General features: G+C 43.7%; 2 protein-coding genes across 4 annotated transcripts; both read right to left on the reverse strand.

The window, feature by feature from the left end:
- Positions 1-672: 672 nt before the first annotated feature.
- nsmce1 (NSE1 homolog, SMC5-SMC6 complex component) lies at positions 673-5,773 on the reverse strand. 2 transcript variants are annotated; one of them, XM_029281911.2, is made up of 8 exons: positions 5,626-5,773; positions 4,465-4,596; positions 3,722-3,838; positions 3,197-3,274; positions 2,684-2,830; positions 2,394-2,510; positions 1,794-1,920; positions 673-830 (listed from the first exon to the last, which is right to left on the reverse strand). In XM_029281911.2, the coding sequence occupies exons 2-8, from the start codon at positions 4,513-4,515 to the stop codon at positions 796-798; spliced, it is 672 nt and encodes a 223-aa protein (XP_029137744.1). In that variant the 5' UTR covers positions 4,516-4,596; positions 5,626-5,773; the 3' UTR covers positions 673-795. The 2 variants fall into 2 exon arrangements, with proteins under 2 accessions (XP_029137744.1, XP_020512550.1); XM_020656894.3 differs by having other exon boundaries at positions 3,722-3,843; positions 5,626-5,772.
- A 1,494-nt stretch (positions 5,774-7,267) lies between these two features.
- vps37a (VPS37A subunit of ESCRT-I) lies at positions 7,268-17,377 on the reverse strand. Of its 2 annotated transcripts, none has more exons than XM_020656904.3 (12): positions 16,880-17,377; positions 14,670-14,744; positions 13,627-13,744; positions 12,735-12,838; positions 12,313-12,529; positions 12,072-12,142; positions 11,210-11,337; positions 11,044-11,102; positions 10,845-10,913; positions 10,169-10,312; positions 9,972-10,060; positions 7,268-9,730 (listed from the first exon to the last, which is right to left on the reverse strand). In XM_020656904.3, the coding sequence occupies exons 1-11, from the start codon at positions 16,987-16,989 to the stop codon at positions 9,980-9,982; spliced, it is 1,176 nt and encodes a 391-aa protein (XP_020512560.1). In that variant the 5' UTR covers positions 16,990-17,377; the 3' UTR covers positions 7,268-9,730; positions 9,972-9,979. The 2 variants fall into 2 exon arrangements, with proteins under 2 accessions (XP_020512560.1, XP_020512559.1); XM_020656903.3 differs by having other exon boundaries at positions 12,313-12,532; positions 16,880-17,371.
- Positions 17,378-17,647: the final 270 nt, after the last annotated feature.

Raw genomic sequence — 17,647 nt, forward strand, 5'->3', positions numbered from 1 at the left:
CAACCGGCCAATTGGGGGTAAAAATGACCTTTGGCAGATAACATTGTAGAGTTACTAACCATTTTGGCTGGTAATGAATGAATCAAATATCACTGAATCTGTTTGAATCGGCAGGCTGCAGAAATGATGCGACACGTCAGTGTTGCCAGATTGGGCAAATTTGGCTGGTAGGAAATCTGGTTGGCTGGTAACTTTAAAAATCTACTAGCCATGTTGGCTGGTGATGAAAAAAGTCAATTTAAAGCCCTGCGCACATTACTGAAAACTCAGTTAAAGACAGACGATAAATAAAGCTGAAGCTTTTCTTACCTGAAACTTGTACCATCATGGTCAATGTGGTAAAGTGTATTTTGTATGTGAACTATTAATGACCAAACAATTTCTACTTGATAGGAAACACTTTCAACAGCAAACTTTATCAGAGCTCTCCTGTGGTCGGGTAAATATACGTCTGAACAAACAGACTAGAAATGTAAAATGACTGAATGTGGATAAAACAAGCGGTGATGTGCAGACATGAGACAGAAAACTGTCATTGAACTTTTCCTTTAATTTGCACTTTGAGAATCTTTGTTTAGGTTTGATAATAAAGTGAGATCTGGGAGATAAAGGGGACGATCAAGGGAGAGAGAGAAAGATTTATATTCAGATAAAATGAGAACAACATCAGCATTACTTCTCAGTGGCTCGTTTTATTTTTTTTAAATAAACACAACATTTTTATATTTACAGTTTGGTTGAAAATAAAGTTGTTAAAACAGAAATCAACAGAAACAACTTTTTCTGCAGACATGTTCATCTTCTGGACTGAGAGAGTGGCCGCCGGACTTCTGAAACAAACAGAAAAGACGTTGAAACGTACAAACACAGTTTCCCTTTCCTCGTCTCTCTCTCCTCGTGCAGCAGTTTGTCGTCTTTATACCCGTCGATGCAAATGAAGAAAGTCTAATACAGTGAGCGGTTTAAGGCTCCTGTGAGGAGTTCTCATCGGGTTGTGAAATGGACTGAAGTTTAAAATCGATGTTTCTTTAATCAGCTACAAAATAAAAGATTAATTATTATTTATTTTACACGCCTATCACCTCTGCGGGCTACCAAACAACGCCCGCCTCTTTCTGTCTGAAAACATTCCATCGAAACAAATGGCTGTAAATGGAAAAGACGGATCTTTGAGTCCATAGCGAGACTTGGTGAGGACCTGACGTCAGGTTCTGGCGACGTATCAGAGCAAAGCATGGAGCAAAGTTGTAGGACACGCCCACCAAGAAGCTCACTCATATTTCCCTGAGACTGCAAACAGAGCTGGCCAATCAGAGGAGAGTTGGCACGTGAGGAGGCAGGGCCTTAAAGAGACAGTAGCTGAAATGAAGTGTTTCAGGCAGAAGCTGAGGGACTTTACAGGCACCAGTTTCAGATCAATAAGGACGTTTTTGAGCACAACAACAACATCTCACAACGCTACTCAACAGGCGTCCCAGACTGACGTCATTAATGGTGAAAGTAGAAAAAAATATCAATATGTTCTATTTTTATAGCAGTTTTTTGGAAGTGGACATTTTTGTCCTTTATGACTCAAGAGGGTAATAAAAATGTTTCCCAGTGTTCTATTGATCTATTAAAAATAAAATGTGCATTCCAAAATGTGTCAAGAGAGAGACTTGACACAAAAATGTGTACCATATGCACTAACACAGACAAAATGATGGCCAGATTAAGAGGAAACATTTGCATAAATGAACAAAAATGTCCATAATGATGCATGAGGGTAAAAAAAAGTCCCAGACGTCAGATACCTGGGATCTCATGAGGCCAGAAGTCCTCACACGCCGGACAGCGCGGCTCGGGTCGGCCTTTGAAGTATCTCGCCACACACGGGTTGTGTATTTTGATTCCACATGTAGGATTCTCACAGATTTGGCACTGGAACAAAATATGAATCAGGTGACTTTAACACAGAGTCCACTCTTCTTTAGAATAGACATTGAGTGCAGTAATCATAAAGCACGATACGAGTATTTATCATGTCTACAGGGATACGAAGAACCAGGTTTCTCTCCATGTCCTGAATATGATCAGAACCAGGATGAGACTCAGAACCAGGATACTCAAGTCCACATGAACACGGTCAGTTTGTCATATTTAAGCTGGATGTTGTTTAAAGTAACCAGCAGAGAAATAAACAGCTTGAACAACCGAACAGAGAGAAAAGGTTAAAGAACTTGGACGGCAATTCAGAATGTCAAAAAGAAAGTTATGAAAATTAAAATGTTTCAACCTTTAAGTAAAGAAAATGGTTATGACAGGTTTTATTCCCCCTTCTTAGAGAAGTGATTCTAGCAGGTTTCATTCATGTGTTCATCACAGGTTGTAGAACAACGACAGGAAACATTTACCTGGATGGCGATGTTGTGACAGATGTGGCACACCTTGACCTGGTCCTGATACATCGTGCGGATGTACGGCTCCATCTCAATAATACATCTGGTGGATAGAGTGTACTCCCCCCTTTTCTAAACCAAGGAACAGAAACAAATTACACAACAAAACTGCAGCCAGAGGTGTAACTACACACCACAGGGACTTTTTTCTGTCTGCATTTGCATCACCATGGTGATCCATTCAAACAGTAAAAGTGATTTTAAATCCTGATTGAGATCCTGTATTTGTTTTAGTTTTTTTTTACCTCATTCAGCCATTTGTCGTGCACAAGTCGGTTCAGGAGGTGCTCCGTCTCGCTCTTCTTCAGCTTTTTACTGGTCAGGGTGTCGGCGCTGTTTAAAATGTCTGTGGAGGACGCGCTGCCGTTATCAGAGCCCACGATCAGGTCCATCTGTATCAGAACGAGTAGTCAGTCAGGACAAAAACTTCTGATGGGGGGAATAATACAGCTGAACACTCTGCTGATGAATGTCCGTTTGACATCAGTTCTTCTTGTTATTTACTAATAACGGCAGAGAACTGAAACATGTGATCTCCATCTGAAGCTAACCCAAAGATGGTATTTATTATCTAACAGTTTAAAAGAGCATTAGTACAGAGCAGACTCAGACCATGGCAGTTTATGTTTCTATTAAAGCTCGGCCTTTAAAAGTCAGACTTCACCAGAGTTATAGAAACGTGTGCTGTAAATGGCTTTGACTGAAAAGGTTCTACAAACTGGAAATATTCAGGGTGTCCTCGCGTGACATTAGCTCACCGTTTTTACAAACAGCTCCAGCTCATTGTCGGCGTAATCTGAAGACATCCTGGTGACATCAGTCACTGCCATGTTTACCTGAAAAGGTTCAAGTGAATCTGTTACAAACAACCTGATGATTATATCCTGCTGTGGTCCCACCTTACATCAGGAGATTTCACCTGGAGCGAGTGGGAGGGGGTGGTGACGTTTATTCCCTGTGATCACTGCACAACCATAGACTGTCTGCACACCACCTCTACCATCTCCGTGCTCTAATGAACCTGCTGCATTATGTTTCCTGTTCTCCAGTATGTTCTTCTCCACTCTTCAGTTCACATTGAGATTCTGTTCAACTACACGTCTTACCTCAGGAGACCCCCCTCCCCCCCTCCTGTCTGACAGGGATAGTCTCCCGCTGTGAGGTGCATGTGTGAACAACCAGATCAGGAGGATATGAGGAGCAGTCCTCCTGAAATGATCTGGATATTTTCAGGAGTGCAGATGTGACGATGCAGGCTGAGTGCAGACGTTACACAGACTCACCAAGGCGTAGTACTGGTGACCGCTGTCTTCAGAAATCCCTTTCCTAATCTGCATGAACAAAGGCTGCAGCTTTGAGTTGATGGTGTCGATGAAATCATCCAGCTGGTCGGGGGCTTGCTGTGCTGCCAAAAAAAAAAAGACACGGTGCATATTTTATCTAGGCAGGAAAAGCTAATTAACTTTACGTCGTCTTTCATTTTAGAAAAGTAACGATTAAGTAGGTCGTGCAGTTTGATGAAATGAAGAGAATCCACTTCCTGTTATTTGTCCGCCCCGCCTCTGACTCCAGTATGAACCGCCCTTTCTTTGGGTCATAGCAACTATTTAGAAAATTAACAAAACTGTTTTAAAACAAATTAATCTCCCTAAAACTGTGCAGCTTGTTCTTCTACCTGCTGCTAAAGCTCCCTCTGCTTTGTTCACGTCTCTGCAGCGCTGTTGGCACCAACATCGACTAAAACATAGAAAAAGAAACTCCACTACTCCACTGAATGAGCTGTCTGATCTGAGCGACGTTTGCTACTTGAACACAGTTTGTTGTCTTTGGGATCAGAGTTTAGGAAAGTAAATCAAATTAATCAGCGAGTAACGAGAACATTCACAGAAATGTAGACGAGTCAGAAGTATGATATTTGTCTTTCAAATGTAGTCGAGTAAGAGTTAAAAGTTTCCCCCTAAAAATAAAACTGAACTAAATGTGCTTTGTCGCTGTCCATCGCTGCCTGTATGGTTACTGTACTCACTGTTGTGGGTCTCACAACAATACTGATAGAGCCTCCGTGCCCCGGGCTCATCAACGATGCCACACGCCATCATGGTCTGTAGAAAGCGGCGCTGGCTGTCTCCCATCTGTCGTGACATGACTCTGGACTGACCTAGAGACACAGAACACAGATGCTCATTGTATATATAGTATATGTTGTTTTTATTGACTGTGTTGCTTGAATCTGTTGTTTTCCTTGTTGTAAAAAGGTGTGCCAGTCCTTACGCTGCGGATCTACGATCCACAGATGATAGCCATCAGGTTTCAGGAGTGTTGTAAAGCTTTAAGTTGGCTGGTGGCAGATTCCCAAAATGTTTTATAATCAGAGAAATAACTCCTCACAGGAGCTTTAAATCCTTCATACTTCAGGACTGAAAAACTGACGCAGTTTTTTTAAATTAATGTTAAATAAAAATCCTCCATATTTAGGCTTTTAGAAACTCACTGCATTTGTTAATTAGTACTAGTTTGTAGTTTCTTCCTGTACATTTTCGTATCACAATATATCATGAAGGACACACATGACATTGTATTTGCCGTATTTATTTTAATTATGACCGTTATTGATTATCATTCACGTACTTCTTTGTTTGTACATGATATTTCATTAACGCTGTATTTGTCTATGAGTTAATGTCTAGTCTGAAATAAAGTTTATTAAACAACCAACACTGTTTTAAAATACTCATTTTAAACCAACAAAACATAATAAAACTGACGGAAACTTTCCTTCTGTGTCACCTAGCAAACCAAACAGATGCGTCACCTAGCAACCAAACAGATGTGTCACCTAGCAACCAAACAGATGCGTCACCTAGCAACCCAACAGATGTATTTCCGTGGACAAGACTTTCACAATAAAACAACGTGCGCGGGTAAACTTCGGTTTGAGGTGACGTCATTACCGTTTCAAACGTGAGCTTTCTGGTTCCTTCGTTTCGACTTAAATCAACTAAAATGTAAGTTAATAAAGTTGACCGTGATAACGATCATTTTATCTTCGCCACGTTACATCTCTACCGTCCGTTAACCGGTGAACAAACACGGAGGTTTTTCCCGGTTCAGGCGTTACTCTGAGTAATGGTCGGTTCAGTTTAACGACAAATCATGAATAAAATCAAAGATTAAACGACTTTCTTACGTAAAATTAACTGTGTTCCAAGTTTTCCAGTTCCCTTCTTGCAAAGCGCGCCTCCTCCGCAGTTCCGTGTTTCTTCTTCTTCTTCTTCGTTTTACCATGGACTTCCGGAAGTTGGTGTGTAGAGTGAAATAAATACCGCCACCTGCTGCTTCAGAGGGGAGGTCAAAACCCTCTGCTTTCCTCAATATACTTTACATAACTACATAAAAAACATCAAGGCATTTATAAAGAAATACACGAATGAATATGGATTAAAAAATAAATGTCACTGAAGAAAAAAATATATAAATAAAATTAAGACAGAGCATCTTTCCTCATCACAGTTCTCAGTCTATGTTTACCCCTTTATTAGACTCCAAGACGTCAGTCAGGCAGAGCTCACAGGACTCATATTACAATCAATCACGTGAACGCCTCAGCCATACATTCATAAACATATCAGGGCTGTCAAAGGATCAAAATGTTTAATCAGGACTGATCTCTATACATCAATAGTTAATCGTGATTAATCACCTTAGGCCTTTATTTTGAAACTTTGTTGTTTTAAGCTGAGAGTATTTTTTTTTTTATTCAGCACTGCTTTTATTTTGTAATAAGGCCCTTCTGGTAGATGGGAAGTTAGGGCATGAAGTTACGCACAGAAACAGGAAGTGGTTAGGGATCAAAACTGACATCAAACAGCTCAAAGGTCAATGTGTGATGTCATAGTTTGTTAAAGTGAAATGAGACATTCAAAGATGCAGCAGTGTCCTTCTTTTACATCACTGAGACTACAGGGAGACACTGAGGACGACTACCTAAAAGGGGGATAATATGTGACCTTTAAGGGAATACCTGGAATATGACATGATAGCAGGGGCTGCATGGTGGTGCAGTGGTCAGTGCAGTTGTGCTTTCAGCGAGGAGGTTCCTGGTTTGAATCCCTGTCTGACAGGAGCCTTTCTGTGTGGAGTCTGCATGTTCTCCCCATGCATGTGTGGGTTCTCTCCAGGTACTCCAGCTTCCTCCCACAGTCCAATCGTTAGGTGAACTGCTGACTCTAAATTGCCCATAGTTGTGAATGTGAGTGTTGCCATTTGTCTGTCTCTATATGTCAACCCTGTGATCGGCTGGCAACAAGTTCAGAGCTCCAGCCTCCCACGACTCTGAACAGGAAAAGTGGCATTGATAATGGATGATATGACAACAACACACAGTTACAAAGATTTTGTAAGAAAACGTCCTCCTGGGGTCATTTTAGACCAACTTATGCATCTCAAGGGTTAAGGTGAACTTTGCACATTCACAGCTGATTAATAATCACATTGTTTGTTTCCCTCATCGGCATGCACAGTGAGCAGTTAAGTTAAGCTCCTTATTGTGTGTTTGGTTTGGTTTCTGCTTCTTTTGTGCTAGTTTCACACCTGCAGTGTTCAGGGTATTCACCCATGAACCCTGTTAGTGAGTCGTGCTCCGGCTCATTATGAGATTAACAAGGTTGTGGTAGAACTGGGAAAGCTCTCCAAGAGTCTTAATCCTGAATATAATCACTTCTATAATAATGAAGACATTACATTCAGTATTTCAGTGTTTGTTTTATGGTCTGAACTGAAGTTGAGGAGATCAGAGAGTGAAAGAAACAGAAAACAAAAGCCAACCAGAGTTCTTCTAAATGCTTTTTTATTCTAACAAATTAAATAATAACATATAATACAAAGTGGCCGAGTCTTTGATTACAATACAGCCTGTTATTATTAACATTATTTAAATACAGTATCCAATGTCCTCCACTTTTACTGCAGCATTCAGCCAAATCTCCCTTCGACAAAATCTTCTGACGCTCTTCATAATCAAGAACTCAGAGTTCAGACGGCTCCGGGAAAAGAGTCTCGACGACGGCGCTCGACATCCTCAGAATGTTTACGTGAGAAAACAAATCGCTTGATTCATGTAGAGAGCGCTGAATGAAATCATGATCAAACCGTTAAAAGTCGCTCTGCAGTACTCTGGATTGGATCTAATCCGACCGGTCTGCTTGTCAAACGGGTCAATGTCTGGGATCGTCGTCGTTTGTGAAAAAAGATCACTCACAAACCTTTCACAGCAAATCAGGAACACAACAATCAACCACGTTTGTTAATTGGATTATGTTGATTGCTATTCTGACGTACAGCTGATACCGAGGCGGCGTTCCAGACATCACTGAAGAGGGACCCCCACCAACATAATCAAAATAAACCACAGTCCAATAGAGAGAGAGAGAGAGAGAGAGAGAGAGAGAGAGAGAGAGAGAGAGAGAGAGAGAGAGAGAGAGAGAGAGAGAGAGAGAGAGAGAGAGAGAGAATTGGACTTTGCCCGAGCTAAATGTCTCCCATCCTCTTTTGTGAGGGAGAGAATCTCGACTGGTTGAAGTGTCACTGACGGATTTCATGTTCATATCTAGAACCAGTCCTTCATTGTAAACGTAAACGTACAAGTTGTTCTACTTTCTGTCCAGGGGGTTCAAATCTTTCTCGGAGAGTTTAGCATGACACGACAACGATCTCAGAGATGAAAGTAAAGACACCAAACTTAAGAACGTCAAACATTAAGTCAGAAACGTTGACTACCTCACACGTCTCCAAAAGTGTTCACATCAACAACAGTTCTGATTCTGAACTGGTGCAGGTGTTGCTCTTAATCCGGGGCGTACATCGTTTCATTTCATTTTTAAGACGGGGCCAATTTAAGTGAGATTGGCTGCTCCCGACTGCACGCTCTCGCACAGTGAGAGCAGAGCCACAAGCTGATTTCTCAACTGCAGGGCTTCTTGTGTCTTCTTCACACACCGACAGACAGCGTACTAAATCACCATGGCAACAGCCGGCATGACTGTTTGTAATCCATTTTCCCCCTCAATTCAGTTGGCTGGAAATATCTGCAGACCTTCAGCTGACGGGGAATATCAATATTTGTTGTGAATAAGCTGCTAGTTAGCTTGTGTTTGTTGGTGATGCTGAGTGTGTGTGTGAGAGAGAGAGAGAGAGAGAGAGAGCGAGAGAGAGAGAAAGCGATTCAACCTCCATCTGTGGGAGTTTTCTACGATTGTGAACTAATGTCCTGATTTCACTCGTACAGTGTGAGCGCTCAGGTCGTGGCCAACCATCAGGTCTTAAAGTGTGAGCTCATAAATCGTGAGCTTCAGCCGAGCGTCGTAAATGATTCAGTCGTACAGCGTGAGCCGACATTCCACATCGACTTTTATGAAACCTTACAGTGTACACCCGCGGCTTTATTGAGCGATGAAACATGAAACGTTTTTAACACATGCACAAAACTCCTGCAAGTTTCCCAACACTTTCAGAACCAGCCTCTGCCGGCCCCTCCTTATATTTCTAAGTGAAGTCGGAATGAGCTGACGTGTGAACGCAGCGGGTTAAAGGATGAAATCTCCCTGCGGGCGAGGACGAGGCGGTGATGACGTTTATATCATTCTGCGATTGTCCTGCACGATAAGAAGTCGCCTCCAACTCCTGCTGAACGTTCCTCACGTTTTAGTTGATGCTACAAATCAATCGATTACACGTAGCATCAATATAAAGTCATAAGAGCGCCAGACTTTCTTTGATCGCTATCTTGGATATCTTGTATCCATTATTACATCTGCAGCGTTCTTTTTACATAGTGTTCTGCCTCGTGAGACTGCGCCCTCCAGTCATACAGGAAGTACTTCAAGCTGCGAGGGGCATGCTGAATAACAACTTTGGGATATTTTCAGGGGGAGGAGGTTGTGCATGTGTGAAAACAGCTTTAAATTCTTCAAAGAAACATTTTTGTTTGTCCCCGTGAAGTGAAGCGTGGACGAACAGCATGTGCAAAAAAATCTCCAAAATGTGAAGGCTCCACAGTAACGGCGTTTAGAAAAGCTGGACGAGTGTCCCACCTTCGCCCCGGTACGAGCCTCCCGCTGTGTTTCTATAACTTATCAATCTCGCTCTCACACACTCCATATTCAAAAGTCCTGGTGCAGATCTCCATCATCGCCGTCACAGTCTTCCTCTTATCTCCAAAGTGCCCGTTGTTGACTCAGTGTGCTTTCGTTTATCCTTTCAGTTGGCAGCAGTCGGCTGAGAGAAAAAAAACAAACCTGTGGACCAAATATAAGACGAGAGAAGAAGAGTGAACAGAGGCGGCAAACAAACAAAGCAGCTGTCCCAGATGACGGAGGAAAGCTTGGCACCGTCTGGCCGTACAGTCCAGGGGTGTCTGTTTAATCTCTGTGTGTGTGTGTGTGTGTGTGTGTGTGTGTGTGTGTGTGTGTGTGTGTGTGTGTGTGTGTGTGTGTGTGTGTGTGTGTGTGTGTGTGTGTGTGTGTGTGTGTATTGTACCTTGTGTTCTAGTGGCTGGTAGGAAACGGTCCATGTGTGTTGATGGACTGTTGTAACTTTTCCTCTTTGGCCCTTCTGCTGTGGCAAAGCTGCGAGGGAACACAAACCAAACACATTTATTCCTTCTTTGTGACATATTCTACACTTGTCTGTTTTTTTTTTTTGTCTCAGACTCAGAGGGACACTTTATCTCTTACTGTTCTCTTCTCCATGAAGCTGGCCAGAAATTCGTCGATATCTGTTCGTCCCTCCAGGAAGTTTTCTGCCGTCACCTCCGACTCCTCCTCAGCCTGGTGGGCCGCAACTTTTAGCCGAGCCTGCAGGGTGCTAAGGCTGCAGCTCTGGTCGGGGCAAAAGACACAGAAAAGAATTATTAGTGGAGCTTTAAAGTGAGTAATGAACGAGCATGTTGTGAGAGCTGGTTTCTCCTTTTTGAATTGGACCCAATGAGGGGAGAGCGTTTGTAGAAAAAGGCGCCTTTTTCTGTGCAGCCGCTCCGGTTGCTTCTATTTAAAAAATCTTTTAACTTTTCAGAAGGGCGCTGTTGACACCAGTTGCTCTCTTTTCAACAGCATTCCCCATACTGTTAGTCTCCGATGGATCGTGTCGTGTACCCACAGAGGTGAGAGGTTGGCAGTGGGCGACCCTATCAGCTGGCCCCCTCCGCAGGGTCTGGGGGCAGCTGAGACAGGGGCACACCTCCATCAAACAATGATAATGATGGCAAGAATAAAAATGAGGGAGTGGAGGGAAAGGGAAAAGAAGGGGGAAAAAAAGAAAGAATTCCAGGGCCTTACGGACACACGCACACGCACACGCACACTCACACTCACACTCACACTCACACTCACACTCATGAGTGTAGCCTCTTACCTCACTGAGCTCATGCTGTCTCTGCATTCTGGTCTCAAAGGCAGACTTCATCTGAGTCAGCTGTTCGTACTGTCAACAAACAAAAACACACATCATGATCGGCGACACATGAAGAATGTGATGAAGAATGTGATGATAATTGTGAGCGTTGTGTCTGCGGAGGAAGAGATGGAACAGTAGACGGGATGTAGTAACACACCTTGTAGAGCATTTCTTGTCTTTTTCCTTCGAGCTGCGGCTCCATCTGAAGGTTTTTCTCTGAGTGACACAAAAAGAAACATGCTCAAATCCTTTGTAAAGCTCAATCTATGTTGGGATTGTGTCTTTCCTTTACACCCAGCAGGATCCTCTGCACAGGAACTTACTAGCCATGTCCACTATGCTGTTGACCAGCTCTTCTTTATCACTGGCGACCTGTTTGAGCTGAGGCAAACTCACAAAGAATTCCAGTAACAGATCCTCGTTTTCAGACATGCTCGACAGCTGGGTCAGACTGGGACAGAGAACAGAAAAGGACGGAGGGAACGAGAAGATGAGAAGCATTAGGATAAGATAAGAGGAACAAGGATTTGATTATCAGAGATTTAAGGCCGGAGATATTTTTGCGTTTTAACACATTCCTGAACATTTCTAGAGAATTCCAGGAAATGCTCCTGTTCTGGTTGTTGACACATGCACCTCACAGCGGGAGACTAATTCCTGTCTGACAGGAGGGGGGGGGGGGGGGGGGGGGTCCTGAGGTAAGACCTTACATAAAAGAATGACGTAGGTCGTGCAGCGATCACAGGGAATAAAGGTCACCACCCCCTCCCACTCGCTCCAGGTGAATTCTCCTGATTATATCCTGCTGCGTTCTCACATCAGCTCACTCTGACTTTCTGCAGAATAAATACGAGGAGGCTGGAGGAGAAACTCCCAGGTGAAAAATGTGCCTCTTTGAGTTCACACATGCAGCTCAAACCGGGAAACTTCAGGAGTTTTGTGCAGGTGTGTAAGAACTAGTGGTCGACCAGATTGTTATAAAACTTTCTGCCATTGTTGTCCCTGCAAGTTCAGGTTCATTCTGCATCTCACGACCTCAGGGTTCATTTTTGAGGATGTGCACAGCCAACGCTCCACAAACAGCACATGGCGCAGCAATCATGCACAGCTTGAAGTGTAATTAAAAGCAAGAATATCTCCATCCTTAAAGTAACTTTCCGTCTACAATACTTAAGAATGATTTACTTTAAGTCACTGAGTTCAGGGAAAGAGTCAGGGATCTCAGGCATCTTGTACATGTGTCCATTCAGTCCAGCCTGAAACAGAAGACAGCACATTCATCACTGGATATATTTATATCATCATAAGTTTTATCTGGAGCTGACCAGAGCTTCATGGTGTTTGTCCAAGAAAAGACGTTTGCAGCGTCGTGTTTACGATGTATGAATGAGTGGGGCCGACCCGACGTGACCAATGACATGAGCACCTGTGAGTCTCCAGCAGGGACAGGCAGAGGCAGATCAGAAATCAGGCCGTAAGGTGCTGGAGCTCGAGGGTGGCCGTGGGCGCCGTCATGCCCTGAGTGAGGCATGGCAGCTGGAGACAGAGCTGGACCAGCAGGCGGCGTGTGAGTGGGGCCCACGTGGCGAGGATAGTGGTAAGCCTGAGTGGGGTAAGGAGCCATGCCTGATGGCTTGTACATACTGCTGTGAGAAAACATGAGGGGAGGGAAGATTATTTCACTACAAGGAAAACAAATACCTTGTGTGTTTTAGGAGAGAAAATCTCAACTATGTTGAAGCTATTTACTTATAGATTCCACCAACAGTCCATTTACTGATGCATCATTTTAAGCAATAATTTAAGACATTTAAAGACAGGTGTCCATGTTTGTAACCAGGGACTCACTATGGAAAGCCAGCAGAACCAGACGACATCAAGGCAGGAGGACTCTTCCAGAACTCGTCCAGCAAACTCTGAATAACTTTACCGAGATCCGAGTGCATCCCAAACTGAAACATACATAACAAGAAAAAATGAATACGTGTAGGAAAGTAAGAATTACCTCACTGCACCACACAAGATCATTTTAAGTAAGGAGGCAAAGAAAGAAATTTAGTTTTTTCTAGAGTCACTAACATAACTTCATCATATGCACAAAAGTAAAAGGCTTATTGGGAGAAATATGAATCTAAGTGTATCCTAAAATCTGGTGATGCTCGTGTGGGTTGCCATGTGGTGGACACTGAAGCTTCAGTGTTTAACCAGCTCTGCATCGGTCTGTAAACCTTTCTGCGTTCTCTCTCCATTTTTCAAAAGCATCTCCAATATTGATCCTAGTTTGAGCACGTTTCTGCTCGTGGAGCTTATTAGAAACATGCAGAGGCTTTTTAGGTCGGGTACAATCACTTCTATCTGAACCAGTTCTCTTGCTGCTTCCATCACTGCAACACCTGTTGGTTTGACCTGATAACTGCTCTCATATCTGGCAAACCGAGGGGCGTCCAAAACAGCCGTGTGGGGGTCTCCTTAAAACCGCCTACCTTCTCTGATCAAAACAAATCCAGAGCATTCAGGACCAGAATCCAAAAGTTAGAAGGAGGACATACTGGCTGCTGCATTGTTGTCAGAGAAGCCAGCACTTCAACATAGCAAGTTTCCTTAATGTCTTATCATATAGTAAGGTCACTTTATCATTTCACTCACTACACATCTCACTGATTGGACCTTTAGGTTCCACAAAGTTTAATCTGGAAAAACACTAAGTCAATTTTTCTCAACAGCCTGGAGAGCTACTTACATTAACGATGAGGGGGCTGGTGATTATGGTGCCATTATTGCTGTCGACTAGATGATGACCAACAGGGGGGTAGACACTGACCACCGGCTTCTCCTGGGGGAACTGAGGAGGTAGTAGACTGCAGGAGAGAGGAGACAAAGTATGACAGGTTTGGTGTTCAGAAATCAAAGTATCAGAATGGATAGAAAGGTATGTAATATATGGAACATTGGGGCCGAGTGCTAAGCTGCTGGGATGAGGGTCAGCAACTCCAAGTCGAGGCCATGTTTCTCTGATTGCTCCCTCCCGGTGGGGAGTGAGTCCCTGAATCAAGAGGAGGAGTTCAAGTATCTCAGGGTCTTGTTCACGAGTTAGGGTAAAATGGACTGCGAGATTGACCGATTGGTGCAGCGTCGGTAGCTTTGCAGGTTTTTGTGCCAGACTGTCGTGGTGAAAAGGGAACTGAGCCTGAGCCACCCTCATCTGTGGTCATGAGCTTTTGGTAGTGTTCGAAAGAATGAGATTGCGTATATAAGTGTCTGATATGAGTTTCCTCCAGAATGTGTCTGGGCTCAGCCTTAGAGATATAATGAGGAGCTCGAAGTAGAGCCGCTACTCCTTCACATCAAAGGGATCCAGCTCGGGTGGTTCAGGCATCTGATCAGGATTTCTCCTGGTCGACCCCCCTTTGGAGGTTTTCCGAGCAGGCCCAACTGGGAGTAGACCCCTTGGTAGACCCAGAACACGCGGTACAGATTACATACCCCTTCTGGCCTGTGAACACCTCAGGATCCCCCATAAGGAGCTAGAAAACGTCGCTGGGGAGAGGGGACGTCTCGGGAAACTTTCCCTCCCCCGTTGCCACTGTGACCTGGACCGGATATGCGGAAGATAACGGACTGATTGTTGGTTGTTTTCTGCTCGCCTGTACTGTATGTACTCAACACTCGTTTGTTTCCACTACTTTAAGAGAGTTTGTAAATCTAGTTTCTGGTGTCACGCTTTAATTCTTTTGGGTGTAGAGGGTCTGAGGTGCAGAGCTGCTGAGAAGCCAGCGTACTCACATGTTAACACTGATGGTGGAATTGTTGACTGTGAATGGTATCCTGTACTCCACATCCTTCTGGATCTCTGCAAGGCTGTAGGACAAGAGAAACACTGAAATGTCAAGATAATATGTCAGGTTTTATCTGAGGTCACAATCAGGACAATTTAGGAGGGAGTATTCCTCTTCATCCTCTGTTTGTAAAGCTTCTGTGAGTTTGAAGAGAGAGGTCGATTCATTAAGTCACGCCAACAAATTCCCTTTTTTTTTTTTTTTTTAAAGAATTTATGTCACTCATTGGCTGTGAGAAGTACCAAATAGCAACTTCATGTTATCCAACTGAAATAACTGAAGATTTGTGGCGTCTGGTTTAGATTAGTCCTCTAACAAGAATTGCAATGCTTCGGAAGCGGAGAAAAACAGTGTGAATTGTTTTGGTTAAGCCTTGCTGACCACCCCGTCATATGTTACATCTTCATCTCTTGCATCTATACTCAACTGTATCTTGTTTATTGTTGTTGTCGGAACAACACAAAGAACATGACAGCTACTTTACTGACTTTGTGGCTTATTTTGAGTCGTTTTAGTCAGATGCAGCCAGAACACTCTGGGATTTCTCGATAATGGAGGCTGTCCACGTTGTGTACCCGTGCTTGTGCATGAGCAAATGTGCCGGAGCTAACCTCTTCCATCCGTGCCAGGGACGAGGAGCTGTATCATGCTTGAGCAAGGAAAAGAGCAGGAGTCAAACTTTAACCATTTCCTTGTATGAGTGCACCCTTAAAGGAACTATTCCCTCTCCACTGTAACTTTAGTGTCTAAAAGCCCTGACACACCAAGGAGATCATGGGCTGTCGGTGAGTGGTCGTCACCCTAGTTTTTGTGGTGTGTCCGGCTCTGTCGCCACCTGTCAGCCACTGTCTGCTTCTTTTTCAGCCGATTAGACATGTTGAATCAGCATTGGCCGGTTTCTCCTTATTTGACGCCTTTGCCTCTTCCTTTTCTTTTTCCACTAAAAGACCAAGAGCTGACAATGCCAGCACCATTTTCAACTTTTTATCAGACATTATTCTCCATTAGTAGGCTACCTATAATACAAGTGGTGACCGACAGCGGTGTGAAAATGGTCTTCCCCTACCATAACAACGGACTACCGCCGCCTGCTGTCATGAAGAGTTATTTCCTCTCCACATGTGCAGAACATACGTGGTGGTTGGCTGTCGGCTGTAGTCTTTGTGGTGCGTTCAAGTGCAACTTTTTGGCCAAGACTTGAGGCGACGCCACAGGCGGCCTTCGCTGCCACCAGTTCGTTGCCGTCTGCTTGGTGTGTCAGGGCCTTTGAGGTAACATTTGTTATGAATTGGAGCTATACAAATAAAGATTGATGGATATCTCCATCGCCCCCCTTGGGGTCCAGTGCCCCTCTTTTGGGAATCACTGCTGTAAAGCATTACTGTAGTTTTGATTGTAATGATATTTTAAGAAAAATGCTGCCTCCTTTTTACACTTAACCAGGCCAAACGATTGGGTTCAGGACAGGTTACTTTATTTGAACCCGCAGGTAGATTTGCTTGCAGCCACTGAGACTGACATCCATCATGACACACAGATTACAGAACAGGTGTAAAAAAAAAAAACTCATTAGAGAGAAGGAAAACTATTTAAAATGATTAAAGGATCCACCAATCAGGGCATATATGAGATATAATTTCTGAATCAATAGGATAATATGCATTACTCCTGTTCTACCTGTGCAGTGAAGAACAATATGAGCTGCTTAGACTTGCATGTCTTACTCAGCAGAAAGACAAAACAAAAACAGTGTGGGAGATGGTCAAGCTCCTTAGTAAACAAAGGCTAATGCTTTAATCTCCACGCCATCAGGCTCCTCCTTCAAACAAAAGCGCGACAAGGTGGCTTGGCAAACCCTTGAACGATCACGGGGCGAGGCGGGCCGGCTACAACTCGAGTCGTCAAGAACTAAAAATAGACGCTGAAACTGTCACTTGATTAGCCGGTTGGCTAACGAAGCTAACACAGCCACAGGCGCTGAGTAAACATGAACTGTTTGTAGAGCTAAAGTCAACATGGTCCAATAACTGACACAAATAAAGCGGTCATGAAACATTCACGGTGAAATGAGCTAACCGGGTCTTGTTTTTCCGCTGCGCTGTGGTAGCATTTTTTCGACAGGGTAGCAGATCTCGACATAACACCGGTGAGCGTTACCTGGGGTGAGCGGCTTTCAGGGACTCGATCTGCCGCTGTCTTTGTTGCTGGAGGCTGTTCAAAGGTGGGAGCGGTCCGGAGCCTTTGGACAGGGGGAAAAGCCAGTTCATCCTCTCCTGGCGAAACCACCGACTGAACTTGTTGACCGAGTCCTAAAACCCGACTTGAGACGAAATGGCAGAGAAAGTGAGACTAAACGGTGTGACGGAGGATCGTGTGAGCTAACTCCTGTTAGCGCTTCGGTTTGTTGTTCGCACGAGGCTTAATTTCAGATTCGTTTCAAAGTCAGGCCTTCGTGAATTTCCGTGTCAGATAATCTGAGTTTATCTCCGGTAGTTTCTACAAAATGTCAGTGTTTCCATTAATGTCTTAACCGAGCTCTAAATCATTCTGTGTACAAAACAACAACCCCTTTCAGGAAAGCAGCAGAAGCTTGATCAACTTATTTACGTATGACGTCACGCCGTAGGTGTAAGCAAAGCGTAACTTCCGAGTCATGCTGCCTTGACGTGCTCCTCGAAAAGGTCGTACTTGCCAGTTCTTCAGTCGTAACGACGACCCGCACGTATTAAAGTTCTCTCACAGAATGAAGAACATAAAAAGAGCTTCAGGTAAACGTTGTTATCAATGTCAATAAACTCACCTGGCATGATTTAGAGTTAAACAATTGCCTGCTTGCTGCAACTAGTAGGCTGGATGCAAATACAAAAATGTGCAACTTCTAGAAATACATGCTACTATTAACAATATACGTTTTTACCGTCTTTT

This window comes from Labrus bergylta, chromosome 1, assembly GCF_963930695.1.
Source record: "Labrus bergylta chromosome 1, fLabBer1.1, whole genome shotgun sequence".
NCBI classification, from domain to species: domain Eukaryota; kingdom Metazoa; phylum Chordata; class Actinopteri; order Labriformes; family Labridae; genus Labrus; species Labrus bergylta.